The sequence below is a fragment of the Schistocerca nitens genome, chromosome 2, assembly GCF_023898315.1.
Source record: "Schistocerca nitens isolate TAMUIC-IGC-003100 chromosome 2, iqSchNite1.1, whole genome shotgun sequence".
Classification (NCBI taxonomy): Eukaryota; Metazoa; Arthropoda; class Insecta; order Orthoptera; family Acrididae; genus Schistocerca; species Schistocerca nitens.
The window spans coordinates 122,078,542-122,093,141 of NC_064615.1; the positions used below are offsets into that span (position 1 = coordinate 122,078,542).

At 37.7% G+C, this 14,600-nt stretch overlaps 1 protein-coding gene across 1 annotated transcript in view; it reads right to left on the reverse strand.

Moving 5' to 3' along the window:
• The window catches only part of LOC126235809 (regulatory-associated protein of mTOR), a 316,754-nt gene that overhangs the window by 15,056 nt on the left and 287,098 nt on the right, over window positions 1-14,600 (reverse strand). Inside the window, exon 22 of the mRNA XM_049944648.1 lies at window positions 1,051-1,212. Within this exon, the coding sequence (XP_049800605.1) occupies window positions 1,051-1,212 (162 nt within the window). The remainder of the gene's footprint in view (window positions 1-1,050; window positions 1,213-14,600) is intronic.

Genomic DNA, 14,600 nt, shown 5'->3' on the forward strand with positions numbered 1-14,600 from the left:
TTGTATGTGTGATAGATTATTAGAACAATGGTAACATTGACAGTTCAGTACATATTTAACAGCATTTTACGATGTAATAAGTGTTGTACTCATCGGATCTTGTGGGACTCTCAAAGTCAAAAGGCTGCATTTTGACGACGACATGTACTCATGTCAGATAGTCTTATATTCTGACCGAATGTAAGTTATGTACATTTCTCACCAATTTTTATAATTACGCTACTATCTTAATGAAATGTTTGCTTAATTATGTATATACACCCTGTGCTTCACTTTTGTATTTTTTTGTGTTTAGGTAACTTTTGCAACGTTACTTGAAAATGGCCCTAAGGCCGAAATTGCAGTCGTAATAATACATATTTTATACAGTCAATGGCAACTATGATGTCTTTTAAGAAATATTATATGACTGTGAATCCTAACCATAAGAAGTTAATCAAACAAGAACATTGGTTAGAGTACTTGCTTAACGTTACTAGCATATCAGCGCTCTTTGTCTGTGTTATTTATTCAATACTGTTGACTTAAATATATACTGCTGATAAGAGCCATAATCATCCTGCAACCTGTGGTTCTCTCTCATGTTTCAACTAAAATAGTAGATCACATTGTTCATCATGTCATACAGAATTCATGAAGATGGTTTAGCAACGACTAGGTCACACATAAAAGTTTGCATCCTAAATGGAAGTTCATTTTTTTTCATCTTCCAACAGTTCTACATCACTGCAGGTTCTGACAAAAAAAAATCTATAGCATAATTCTGTTGGAATGGGACTTTTCCATTTATATGCCCATACTACTTGAAGACGTAAAATAAAAACCACTGGGGCGAAAATCACAACTGTAAATGATGATGTGTGTGAATGTAGATTTATTGTTTCAATTTTTTAAAGTATAATAATTAAGGCTTGTTATTATTTCATGCATAAATGTACAGTTGATGTATGATTTTCTCATGTTTAATGTGAAAGAAATTATAGAAATAAAGTGAAAGAATTTTTAAGCAAACTACAGCATTAAAATAAATAAATAAATAATGTTCCTTACCCATATCATCGCTTGAAATACTTGTGATACAGCAATCAGCACCTGTAGGAATGTCTTGCACCTTTAGTTCACTTTCTGCATCCCACAGCCTGATGACACGGGCATCACCAGTCACAACTAATTGTTGTGATTTTTGTTCCCAGTGTGTCACCAGTCCAGCCCCTAAATGAAAATCATAAACATTGCACAGATTATGTAGAACAGGGAAATATTTAGCAGAAATTGGGACTGAGGTACTGGTTTATTAATGTATAGGAGTGAACTAAATGGCTCATTTAAACATTCACTTACTTTCACTATTCTACTACAAGTAGAAACAATTATGACACAGCAGCCTCCATGCGTTAAATGATCTAATAAAACAGTTCCACAGAAACAACATATAATAATAAAGACAATACTACCACCAAAAGCAGGCAGAGGTTTGGGGTGTGAATGTAAACCAACTCTTACATGAGACTGAAGAGAACACAAATTTGTTTTACAGAGGTTATAATGTAACAATAACATGAGTAATTAGTAGCAGACATCATCCTAGAGACTCTGAAGGTAACTCAAAGATAATATTTGTACATTTAAATTGTTTTTGCCAGAAATATGTACTATTGGGTATTGTATTCATGCCCCATTTTGAGCCTGAGCTTTTGGGCATTGTGTTCATGCACCAAGTGGAAATATGAGCATGATTGTATCCATGCACTGCATATGACGGATAATTTTTCCATATGAGTAGAACACATAATTATGTTTCAGTGAGAACAACTAAATTTAACACTTAAGAATATCTAGAATGCCAGAATGTGTAAAATTCATAAAAAATTATTGTTACTTTGGAGGGGACTATTTTGTAAATTGGGACTGGATCGCAAGCAGCACAGGTGGTGAGGGACCCAGGCCCATCTTGCTCAGTGTCTTTTCCATTGGGGCAGTGTTGGAGTGTAGTCAAAAATGGAATAAAGTTAGGTACATCTTTAAACTGTGATTTTTATTTGGTCTAACCAGCTGCATGCACTTAACAAATCATGATTTAATGCTATGACTGGTGAAGAACTAACCAGTCATTTCATCCCCTAAAGAGTCAAAACCAAACAGTAAATTTTATAACACGTTTTTTTTTTTTTTTTTTTTGCCACCACTTCTGGTTAACATTACAAGATGCAAAAGGATATGTTGCAAGCTAACATGTACAGCGATACAAGCTGGCAACAGCAGCAGCTTGTACGACGGTTGTTTGAAAAGTTCTCGGAATCATCACGAGAGGTCAGCGCTAGCGCAACGAGATATTCACGGGATATTCATTGGACTGTTCCCTGCAAATGCGTGCCACGTCAGTGCTCTTGGAAGAGAGCTGTACTGGTGATGTGGCTCTGTTGTTGTTCCCACGTAGTGATTTGCGAGGATGGAAAAAAAAAAAAAAAAAATTCGAGATTCGAGCAGTGATTAAGTACTTTGTAAAGAAAGGTATGAAAGCAAAGGACATTCTTGCCGATTTCCAGAATACACTGGGGCGACTCTGCTCCTTCATATTCAACTGTTGCCAAGTGGACAAATGAATTTAAATTTGGTCGGGAGAGCTTAGATGATGATCTGCGCAATGGTCGGCCAAGATGTATCACTACTCCAGAGATCATTGCAAAAGTGCACAAAATGGTCATGGAGGAGCGCTGTGTAAAAGTGTGTAAAATTGTTCACACTTGGCAGATGTCATCTGGAAGGGTATATCACATTTTAACTGAAGAATTATAACTGAAAAAATTATCTACAAGATGGGTGCTGCATCTCTTGATGCTGTATCAAAACTGCATGAGAATGGACATATCAGAACAATGTTTGGCCAGTTTTAGGAGAAACGTACAAGATTTTTTTGTGCCGGTTTGTAATGGCATATGGAGCTTGGGTGCACTACTAAACCCCAGAGACAAAACAACAATGAAAGCAGTGGACACATGCTGATTCTCCGCCACCAAAGAAAGCAAAGACCATTCCTTCGGCAGGAAAGGTCTTGGCATCAGTGTTCTGGGATGTGATGGGGATTCTGTTTGTAGATTATCTCCCCACTGCGCAAAAAATTACTGGAGAATACTATGCTAAACTCCTGGACAAACTGCAACAAAAGATACATGAAAAAAAGGCCAGGTTTTGCAAGGAAGAAAGTCATCTCTTCCATCAAGACAATGTGGACTCGCACATGTGCCGTTGCCATGGCAAAATTACATGAACTAAGGTATGAACTATTGCCACACCCGCCTTATTCACCTGATATGGCTCCATCAGACTTCTATCTCTTCCCAAAACCGAGAATTTTTCTTGGTGGACGAAGATTCACTTCAAACGAAGAATTGACAGCCGGAGTTAACAACTAATTTGCAGGCATGGAGGAAACTCATTTTCGAGATGGGATCAAGGCACTGGAACATTGTTGGAGCAAGTGCATTAATCTACAAGGAGACTACATTGAAAAATAAAAATAAAAAGTTTCAGTGATGTAAGTACTTTTTTTCTATTCTGTTGCGAGAACTTTTCAAACCACCATCGTACAAAAAACAAAGATAAAAAAAGGTCTAATAATGAATACATTCACCACACAAAACTATAAAATTATTAAGTTTTGCAGTGCACTATGAAAATATTATGGTTTTGCAGGTGAAGAAGATTGGGCAGTTTCAGCTGGATCCTAAAAGCAAAGTGATATTCTGGTCTCATTAATTATCCTAAACCCATTACCACAATCAATCACTTCACTAGCAGCTTTATGTGTCAAGTTTTTTGTACTGATTAAACTGCTAAATGAAAAATCAGTATAATTAAATTGTTAATTTTGATGAACTATGACATATAATTGCAAAATAGTTACATTAAATCTTGAGATAAAAAAGTCTAAGTCAATATACTGTACAATCCAGTAACTGTAGGTATAACCCCAGTTGTTTGTCACACCATGAGCACAAGGAATTAATCATTTTACTGCAGTTCTATATGGCTCAGATTTTGCATTCGGTACCCAGTCATTCAAGCCAGATAAATGTGCTGCTGTATGCTGGCTGAATTGAGAGATTGAAGTCCAAGATGGTGCACAGTCCAGCACACTTTGAATAAACCAATCAGAGTGTGTGGGAAAGAACCCATGTGACTGCCTCCTGCCTCTGCCTGCCAAAAGACACTTCGGAGTCTCGCTCTCTCTCTTTCTAGATCTCTTGTCTCTGTCTCTGTGCCTCTTGTACTGTAGCTCTCCTCCAGGGCAGATGTACTCTCTTGTAACTGGTGTCTTCCCTGCCTCAATCTCTTTCTATTATTCTGCAGTCACCCTGAAATATCACTGTTCTTTTTAACTCCTGGCTATCCACCCTGTTGCACATGCAACTGGCATATGAGAGATTCTTCGTGGAGGGTCTTTCGTAACCCATATTTGTAATAATAACCTGACATTTTCTTGATTTTATGACTTTCATTCGCCCTGACAATCCACTTCTTCCATGCAGTCACATTCTACTCAGGTCATTCTGTACAGTCTGTTGATCAGAATCAGGGTTGTAAGTTCTATTTCTTTTTGGTCTTTAAGGTGAACATTTAGGACACTTCTGTATACTTTGCTTAAATGTGTACCAAAGTTGTGACCCACTAGCTTGACCATATTCAAAAAGACAGTGAGCAAGTAGACACCACATTACGTAAAGCATATGTAGGCCATGCTGGAGAGCTCTGGATAGAAGAATGTGCTGTGAATGCTTGGAGCTGACTATGAAGATATTCATTAATGACACTTTTACACTTTTATTTGCTTTCCAAAACAAGAAAACTCTACACTGTTTTTTTTTTCCCAACTTCCACTGACATAGAAGCCACAATGACATTATGGTCACTAATACCTTCTTCTAGATTAACTTCCTCAAAAAGATCAGGTCTGTTTGTCGCAAAGATATCTAATATGTTCCCATCTAAAGTTGGTTTTCTAACCAATTGCTCAAGGTTGTGTGTTGAGAGCGCTCCTAGAATAACTTCACACAAATCTTTGCTTCTGCCCCCTGTGATAAATGTGTTATTTTCCCAGTCGATGGATGCTAGATTAAAGTCTCCACCTATAACTAATGGATAATTTGGATATTTACTACCTAAGTACTCAAGACTTTCCCTGAAACGTTCTGTGACGTTTGTTGCGGATGCTGGTGGTCTATAAAAACATCTTAATACAATGGTCAATCCTTGTCTGATTGACAGCTTTATCCAGACTATTTCACAGTCCGACGCAGTACTGATCTCAACTGCATTCAAACAGCTTTTAACTGCAATGAACACACCGCCTCCCATAGCATCAGTCCTATCCTTCCTAAACATTGTCCAATCAGAGTCCAAAATTTCACTGCTTTTTATGTCTGGTTTCAACCATCTTTCAGTACCTAATAAAATATTGGCATTGCTACTGTTTATTTCAGAGATTAACTCGGGGATCTTGCTACAGACACTTCGACAATTTACTAACATGAGCTTCCAAGACACTGTGTATACATTCAGTCATAAAAATGCTAGAAAGTACACTAAGATGACTGTTCAGTAATTATGACGGGCAGCAAGAGAGGGCTGATGCTCTAAGAAATGAGAACTACTTGCCATGGCATATTAGTGAGTGTGTGGTTTTAGACTTTGAACTTTGCTCTTGTACTGTGACAAATTTAATCAAAGTCACTCAACTCAAGGGTAAGCAATTGAATTAGATACCTGTTCTTGTAGTCCATTGGAAGACAGAAAATGACAGCTTCCCAAAGCAATCTCAAAGAAAATGACATGGGAGTAGATACAGATGTATCTACTCCCAGATACAGATGTATCTACTCCCATGTCATTTTCTTTGAGATTGTTTTGGAACTCTGTCATTTCCTGTCTTCCAACGGATTGCAAGAACAGGTATCTAGTGAACTGCTTACCCTTGAGTTGAGTGTTACAGTACGATGACACAGTCTTCCAATGGACTACAAGAACAGGTATCTAATTCAATTGCTTACCCTTGAGTTGAGTGACTTTGTCACAGTACAAGAGCAAAGTTCAAAGTCTAAAAACACACACTCACTAATATACCATGGCAAATAGTTCTCACTTCTTAGAGCACCAGCACTCTCTTGCTGCCCATCATAATTACTGAATAGTCATCTTAGTATGCTTTCCAGCATTTTAATGACTGAAAGGATACACAGTCTCTTGGCAGCAGCACTTATTCATTGAACTGAGAGTACATACAATCAAAGGCAGGATGAAGGAGACTAATATTAAAATGTGGAGCAATGTTGATCCTACAATGCTCTATGGACTGTGCAGGCACTTTTCTTTAAATGTAATGTACTAGTATAAGGATTCAGATGATTTGATTTCAACACTGTTTATTGCGGAACACAAAAATGTCTTCATACTCTGGAATGGGAGCATCTCTGTTTGGAGACATAAGGAAGACATCTTGGATTGTCATGTCAGATGATTTACACTACTCTTTGTGTAGGGAATACTTTGAAGACGATTACCAGAAATATACTTCTTTTGTGTTAGATTCTGTTCACTGCATTTTCTGGAAGATTGCTAGAACTTGCCTGTATTAAGCTGTTCATCCACTGCTGTCAAGTTGATTGACCAAGCTGAAACTTATTGCAGTGTAAGGACAAGTCTTATGGTAAATAGTCAGTCATGAATATGCTATGACAAAAAATTCCTTAGCAATGTAAAAATTCATTTCTTTCTTCTGAGGTTGAATACCTGTATGACTGCAATATTATGTGCTGATAGGTAATTTTTATTCTATTATTTTATATTAGGATTAACGTTTCAATATTTGTCTCAAATTTTTTAACTGTGCACAGTTACTTGCTTTTTGGTCAAAAATTTTTTGCCATACCATATATTTTTTTACATAAGACACATCGAGCCACATGATATTGCTGTTTCACTAATGCATTGTGCAATATCCGATTTTGACGTTTTAAGATAGTACTTCTATATTGTATTCTGAATTAGATTGTGTACTAACTCTAATTTTCTAGCTCTATGTTTGTTTCCATCATATCTGATAGGATCCATTTCCCCACACATGTATGAACTTCCCTATTTTCTTAACTTCTCAGTCTTGTTGTAATGCATCTATCTCTCTGAGATTAATGTCCCACATACTCTGTCCTTACTCAGAAAATTTTTAGACCAGTTCAGCAAGGTCATACAAATTATCCAGCATGCTTAGAGTAGCATCTCAGCTTTGAAGTAATAAGATGAGGTCATCAGCTAATGCTAACCAATTAATTTGTACATTTTTAACTTTTCTTCCAAAGTAGATTTCTTGTATTTCTAGAACTGTTTTCATGTTCTCATAATATTCTCCAAGACAATATTAAAAAGGATTAGTGGCAGTTCATGCCCATACTTGACACTTGTCTTTATTTTGAACAAGGCTATTCCAACGAACTTTACTTGTGAGAGTGTATGTCAGGGTTTGTTTGAATGATTGCTCTCACTTTCCTACCAATCTAAGACTCCCCAGGATGTTATATAATCTCTGCCAGCCAATAAAGCCATATGCATTTTTAAAGTCAACAGAAGTGACCACGTGTTATGACTTCTTAACCTCTTACAGCCCACTTTCTTACGATGTTTTTAAAAGTTATGTATTTGTTCTATAAACTACCCCTCCTCCTTGTCTGTCTGTTCTCCAACTTTGTTTAGTAGTTATTTTGAGTGTATCATGTAAGTGATTTTAAAATGCTACATGGCCACCCTAAGGCACAAGCACAAGGAGTTGTTCTGCAGCTGATGAGGGTCTTCAGTACTACACCATCAGAGGCTCCCCTCATTATTCTGGGAATATGGCCAGCTGTCATCACAACAGAATACCTCACTGCAACACATTGTATACTTCAAGATAACTGACACAAAGTCCAACGGGTTCCAGATTCCATAATTAGTTAAGTCTTTGAAACTGGATAGATAAATTGCTGCATAACTGGGACAGTGGACATAAGGAACACTGAACGTTCACAGCACACAAATCACAAGTTCATCACAAAAAATGGTTCAAATGGCTCTGAGCACTATGGGACTTAGCATCTGAGTCCCCTAGAACTTAGAACTACTTAAACCTAACTAAACTAAGGACATCACACACATCCATGCCTGAGGCAGGATTCGAACCTGCGACTGTAGCGGTCGCGCGGTTCCAGACTGAAGCGCCTAGAACCGCTCGGCCACACCGGCCGGCCAGTTAATCACATCAACTGCAGCAGGGGTGCAGTAATTTTTATGACTGGACATAGTCTTTACCCCCACTATTTACACAGAATGGGAAAGAGATCATCAGCACAGTATGACAAAGATAGCTTAAGATATCTACAGTATGTGGTATTAACATGCCCTCTCTAAGCGGAAGTTAGGAGGCAAGATTGCCTCAGGGCAAAACACAGTTACTGATATTGAGACTTACATTATTAAACCTTGCATTAAACAATATATTTAAGAATAAATTAAACCTGTTTACAATAGATATTAATAACAGTGACAGTGGCATAGATTTATGTTAACAGGAGAGAGGAACCGATTGATACTGTAGTTACCAGTGACAGAGGATGTGGAAGCAGACATCAGTAGTGCAAATGATGACTTTTATTGTGACATGCAAGTGATGCTGGCCACAAATAAGTTCATGAAAAAGACAGAAACAGTGTGTGACCAGTCAGAATTTCTATCAAGGACAGGCCCCGCTCAGAAAGCAGCCACATCATACAAACTGGCTGTCTGTCTGTATGACTGATCAATGAAAACACTGGTCAGGGACAAGCTGCACTATAAAATGGCAAAGGTTGGTTAATGGTGAGTTTCCAGGAGTTCTACCAAATTGTTTCCATTTTATGCACAATATTTCAACAACCGAGGCAGCCATCTTCTTCACACATTGTAAGTTTTGCTGTTATGTGTATTCATTGCCTGGGCTTCAACCAAACTGCAAATTGTTGTTCTTCCCACGCCACTATTTATAGCCCAATCAAATTCCCTACACCCACTATGCTCTTTGATGCTCTTTTGTTTCTTAGAGCTCACATTGATATTCCATGAAATGCAAACTCTCAATGTTTTCCTGCTCTGGTGGATGTGATGACCAATGAGATTGTGATAAAATGAGTGCTCAGCCCGTGTTATTAAAATTTAACCCACTGTCACTGTTTATTAGGTTTTCTGACATCTTTATTTCTAAGAATTGCTTAATTATGCTACCTCAGAAACTAAGCATTACACCATGGTAGTGGTCTCAATGTATTTCATTTCATGATTATACTTGAGGCTGTGCTTGGTGACAGCTGATCTGCCTGTTTTAGTCAGGTGTGTCACTGATGTTCCTTGCATCTCTCCTTGACCATTCTGATAATCAGCCCCACATAAGACATGCCACATTCTCATGGGATGTGATACACACTCAGATTTTGGAGAGTACTTTTTATCTCAGCTGAAAACTGCAAAATACATTGGATGCTATGTTTCTTTCCACATATTACGCAGCATAAGATAGATAAGTAATTTTTGGTTTCTCTTCCTCAGTCTCAACCTCTTCCTCAAGCAGTCTTGATTTTAACTGCATCACCCGTTTAGTTTGATGATCTAAATACTTTTTCTTGCGGAACAGTATTCATAGGTGTTGTAATTCTTTGGTGAGGTTCTCCTAATCTGAAAGTGTCTTAGCTCTATTGACCAGAGTGTTCAGCATGAAATTTATGTGTGACAGATGGTGATGGCTCGAGGCGTAGTGATACAGGTCAGTGTGCTTGGGTTTTCTACATACACTGTGATATAGGGATATGTCCATTCTTCTCTGAACTAACATATCAAGGAAGGGTAGTTGCCATCTTTTTCAAGCTCCATTGTGAGTTTTATATTACAATGGATGGAGTTTAAATGTTCCAGAAACTTTTGAACCTTTTCTGCTCCATGTCACTACACCATAAATTTGTTGTCCATGAACCAATATAGACGTGTTGGTTTCAACTTGACAGAGTCTAGTGCTTTTGCCACAAAGTGTTTCCATTACATAGAATATCAGTGTGAGATCTTTAAAAATAGAACATAGTGGAGTTCGTGATTTGAACTTGGCTATAAATAGTGGTGCAAGACAAACAATAGTTCACAATCTGGTTAGAGTCGAAGCAGCAAGTAACATAACAGCAAAATTTGCAGCATAGAAATTGATTTCTCAGTATGTTGATGTCCATAAGAAAGTGTTGCTATGAACAAGTTGTACCCTCATTTGCTAAAATCAGACCTCACATTAACACACCAGTGGAAAATAAGATTATGCACTGTGCAAGCCTGTCTTTAGTATGAGATAATTAGTGATGCCCAATGAATACTAGATGTCACTTCAAAAAGGCTTTTTCATCTCCACCTTCATTGGTTGGTTGAACTCTCTGCAAATTCCCAGAACTGGGTTGACAATGTGAAATAATCACAAGCTGAATCAATGCAGCTGAAAATGTCTAAACACCAGTAAGAAAAATGAATGTCACTGTCAAACATCTGGGTGTGGATGCTGTGATGATCCCTGCTAAAGGGCTACATTTCACGCTCACTCCAGAAATGCTACCAACAGCACATTACGTCAGCTCCGTTTTGCATGTTGTAGCTTCTCTCCAACTGGAAGCAGTAAAACAGATTTGCCATGAAACCTGTAGAGAAATTGTCAAAGTGCCAATGCATTTATGGTGTGGCAACATGAAACAGAAAAGGTTCAAAATTTCTGGAACATTTAAAACCTATTCATTGCAATATAAAATTCACAATGGAGCTTGAAAAAAAGGGAAAACTACCATTCCTTGGCACATCAGTTACGAGAAAAACAGACAGTGCGCTGCATCACAATGTATATACAAAACCTACACACAATGATCTCTATCTCCAGACTTTGAGAGCCATTACCAACTGTCACAAAGAAATTTGGTGCTAAACACTCTGGTCCATAGAGCTCAAACACTTTCAGATGAGGAGAACCTTGCTGAAGCATTGAATAGTATTCTGAAGGAAAGGGTACTCAGATCATCAAACAGAATGGGTAATGCAGTCAAAATGAAGAACACCTAAGAATAGGGTTGAGATTGAGACCAAGGAAGAGAAGCCAAACATTTCTCATCTTCATCTATATCTATATGATTGTTTTGCAATCCATTACTAAGTACCAGGCACACTGTTCATCAAACCACTTTCAAAATATTTCTCTACCATTCCACTATCAAACAGCGCATGGAAAAAACAAACATTTAAAATCTTTCTGTGCATGCTCTTAGTTCTCTTATTTTATTATGATGATTGTTTCTCCCTCAGTAAGCGGGCACTGTCAAAATATTTTCCCATTCTGGAGAGAAAGTTGCCAAACGAAATTTTAAAAGCTCCTGCTGCAATGAAAAATTCCTTTGTTTTAATGATTGTCACCCCAATTCTAGTATCATATCTATGGCATATACTATTTTGTGATAATACAAAATGAGCTGTACTTATTTGGGCTTTGCTGATGTACTCCATCAGTCCTACCTGATATGGATCCTACATCACAACAGAAACACTTCAGAAGAGGAAGATAAGCATAGTGTAAGCAGTCACTTTAGTAGTCCTGTTGCAATTTCTAAGTGACCTGCCGATAAATTGCAGTCTCTGGTTTGCTTTCCGCACAACATTATCTATGTGGTCATTCCAATTTAAGTTATTCATAATTGCAATACCTAAGTATTTAGCTGAATTTGTAGCCTTTAGATTTTGTAATTTATGTGTAAATTAGAGGATTCCTTTCAGTAATGACGTAGATGACATCACACTTTTCATTATTTAGAGTCAGTTGCCACTTTCCACACCATACAAATGTCTTGTCTAAATCATTTTGTAATTGGTTTTGATCATCTGATGACTTTATGAGATGGTAAACAATAGCATCATCTACAAACAATGTAAGAGTGCTGGTCACACTGTCTCCTAAATCGTTTATGTATATCAGAATAACAGGGAACCTAAAACACTTCCTTGGGGAATGCCAGACATCACTTCTGCTTTACTCTATGACTTTCTGCAAGTTACTATGAACTGTGACCTTTCTGACAGGAAATCACAAAACCAACAGTACAATTGAGACGATCCTCCATATGCAATCAATTTGATTGAGGGTCAACTGTGTGGAGTGGTCTCATATGCCTTCAGGAAACCTAAAAATATGCAATCAATTTGGCATCCCTTGTCAATAGCACTTATTAAATTATGCGAATTAAGAGCTACCGTATTTACTCGAATCTAAGCCGCATCTGAAAAATGTGACTCGGGGGGGGGGGGGGGGGGGGGGGGGGGGGGGAAATCCCGAATCTAAGCCGCACCTGAGATTTGAGACGCTAAATTCAAGGGCAGAGAAAGGTTTTAGACTGCACCTCCAAATCGAAACAAAATTGGTCCATTGTAATATGAGAGACAATTCAGGTCGAATGAATGATGATACAGCTACAGTAGTTTGGTTCGAGTCATAAGCTCAGCAGTTAAGCTTTACCAAGGTAGCCATTGCTATGCGTCAGGCGCTCCGTCCGTATTTATACGGGTACCCTTCCTTTTTCACGTGCTTTGTCTGGTAGGAATTGATTGCTTATTTTTCTTTGATCTGATAAGTGCTGTTCTCTTTGTTATAGGTGTTTGCGTCACTCTAAGCTGAAAATGCATTACTGTACTGTGTCATGCATTGTTTGTTGCATTCTGATAATGAGTGTTTATGGCCTGTCGCAGCTCGCGGCATGGCTTGCTTTTGTGCATGCTACCACGCTTGCAATAAAAAAAGAGAGGAATCGTCTCATTAGCGAAACAATGGCAAGAGACTGCTATTTTTTGTTACTTACACTGCTGCTTTCTTTGATAATGGTCAACGAGAACCAAATAATAGACTGCGTATGATAGACGTTCTGAACGAGAGTTTAGCAAAAAATTTTTCTCCGTTTGAAAATCTTTGCAGACGCCTCTTTAGTACATTACATTCTGCACAGAAATTAGAGTTATCTTAGATTTAAAAATCTAGTCAATTGTCATGCTTCATTTCTGACTGTATCTCTATTCAGCATAAGAATAATACGAATATAAACATGACATGATATGTATATTCTTCCACATTTGCTGTTGTCTGACTCTAGTTTCGTAGTTTATTAAGCAGACAGGATTTAAATGAGATAGCAGCAAACACGAAAGAATACATGGCAAAATTTTTATATTCGTATTATTCTTTTGGTGAAGAGAATACTGCATGTGATTCACAATTCATAAAAGTTCCTATTAGCAACCATCTCTTCTCTTAGGTAGGAAAAAATTTAGAACGTAGATTTGGCCATATTGACAAACATCCCAAACAGTCTTGCCAGTCGGATTTTTGTAGTACATTGAAATGCTGCTACATTCGAAGATGAATACGGAATTTGTATTTACTTCATTGAATAATGTATGAAAATGCAGTGGTCGAAACTCGGGGCGGAGAAAAAAAATCTCATCTTCCACCTTTTTTTGAAATTTATTTACTGACACAGAGGTTTCGGCGCCAGTATTTATCTTTGTGCGTGCAAAGCATGCCTGTGGAACGCTATATATATTTGACGGCGGAAATTAGTTGTGGCAGCACCTACCAACATTTTTCACATCTTCCGCTTACTTTGCACTCGATTCTAAGCCACAGGCGGTTTTTTGGATTACAAAAACCGGAAAAAAAGTGCGGCTTAGATTCGAGTAAATACAGTAGTTGTGTTTCACGAGGACAAAATTTTCTGAAGTAGCATTGGCTATTTCTCATTAAATCATCTTTTTTGAGGTAATTGATAATGTTTGCAGACTGTTTATGTTACAGAATCCTACTGAAATTCAACATCAGTGATGTGGGCCTGTAATTCAGCAGATTACTATTATTTTCTTTCCTGGGTATTGGTGTGACTTAGGCAAACCGCCAGTCTTTACGTATGGATTTTTCGGAGAGCGAGTGGTTGTATATGATTGCCAAGTATGGAGCTACTGCATCAGCATACACTGAAAGGAACCCGACTGGTATACATTCTGGATTGGAGTGCCTTACCTTTATTAAGCGATTTAAGCTGCTTCGCTAGACCGAGGATACCTACTTCTTCTAAGTTACTCATGTTGGGAGTTGTTCATGATTAGATTTGCTAATGAAACACTTCGATTCTTTCCATCAATTCTGTTTTCCTCCCCCTCAAAATTTTTATTTTTTTCACAAATATCTTTGAGATTATCACTTATATGGTGTGTGCACAGTGCCAAAAATCACAAATATTAACTCGGGACTTAGCCAACTTGTCTTTATTATCCAATACATTCATTTACTTGATTGGAATTCATAAGCATGATTAGTTTACTTAAAAACTGTGCTAATTACACATACCATTAACAGCAAACTTCAAACTTCATTATCATTGTTCATACGTAGACATATATCCCGCTGCTAACTTTCAGATAAAGTAGGCTAACGCGTGTCTGGCAAGTAAGGATGAATTTGAATTTTGTGCCATTTTGTCATATTACAG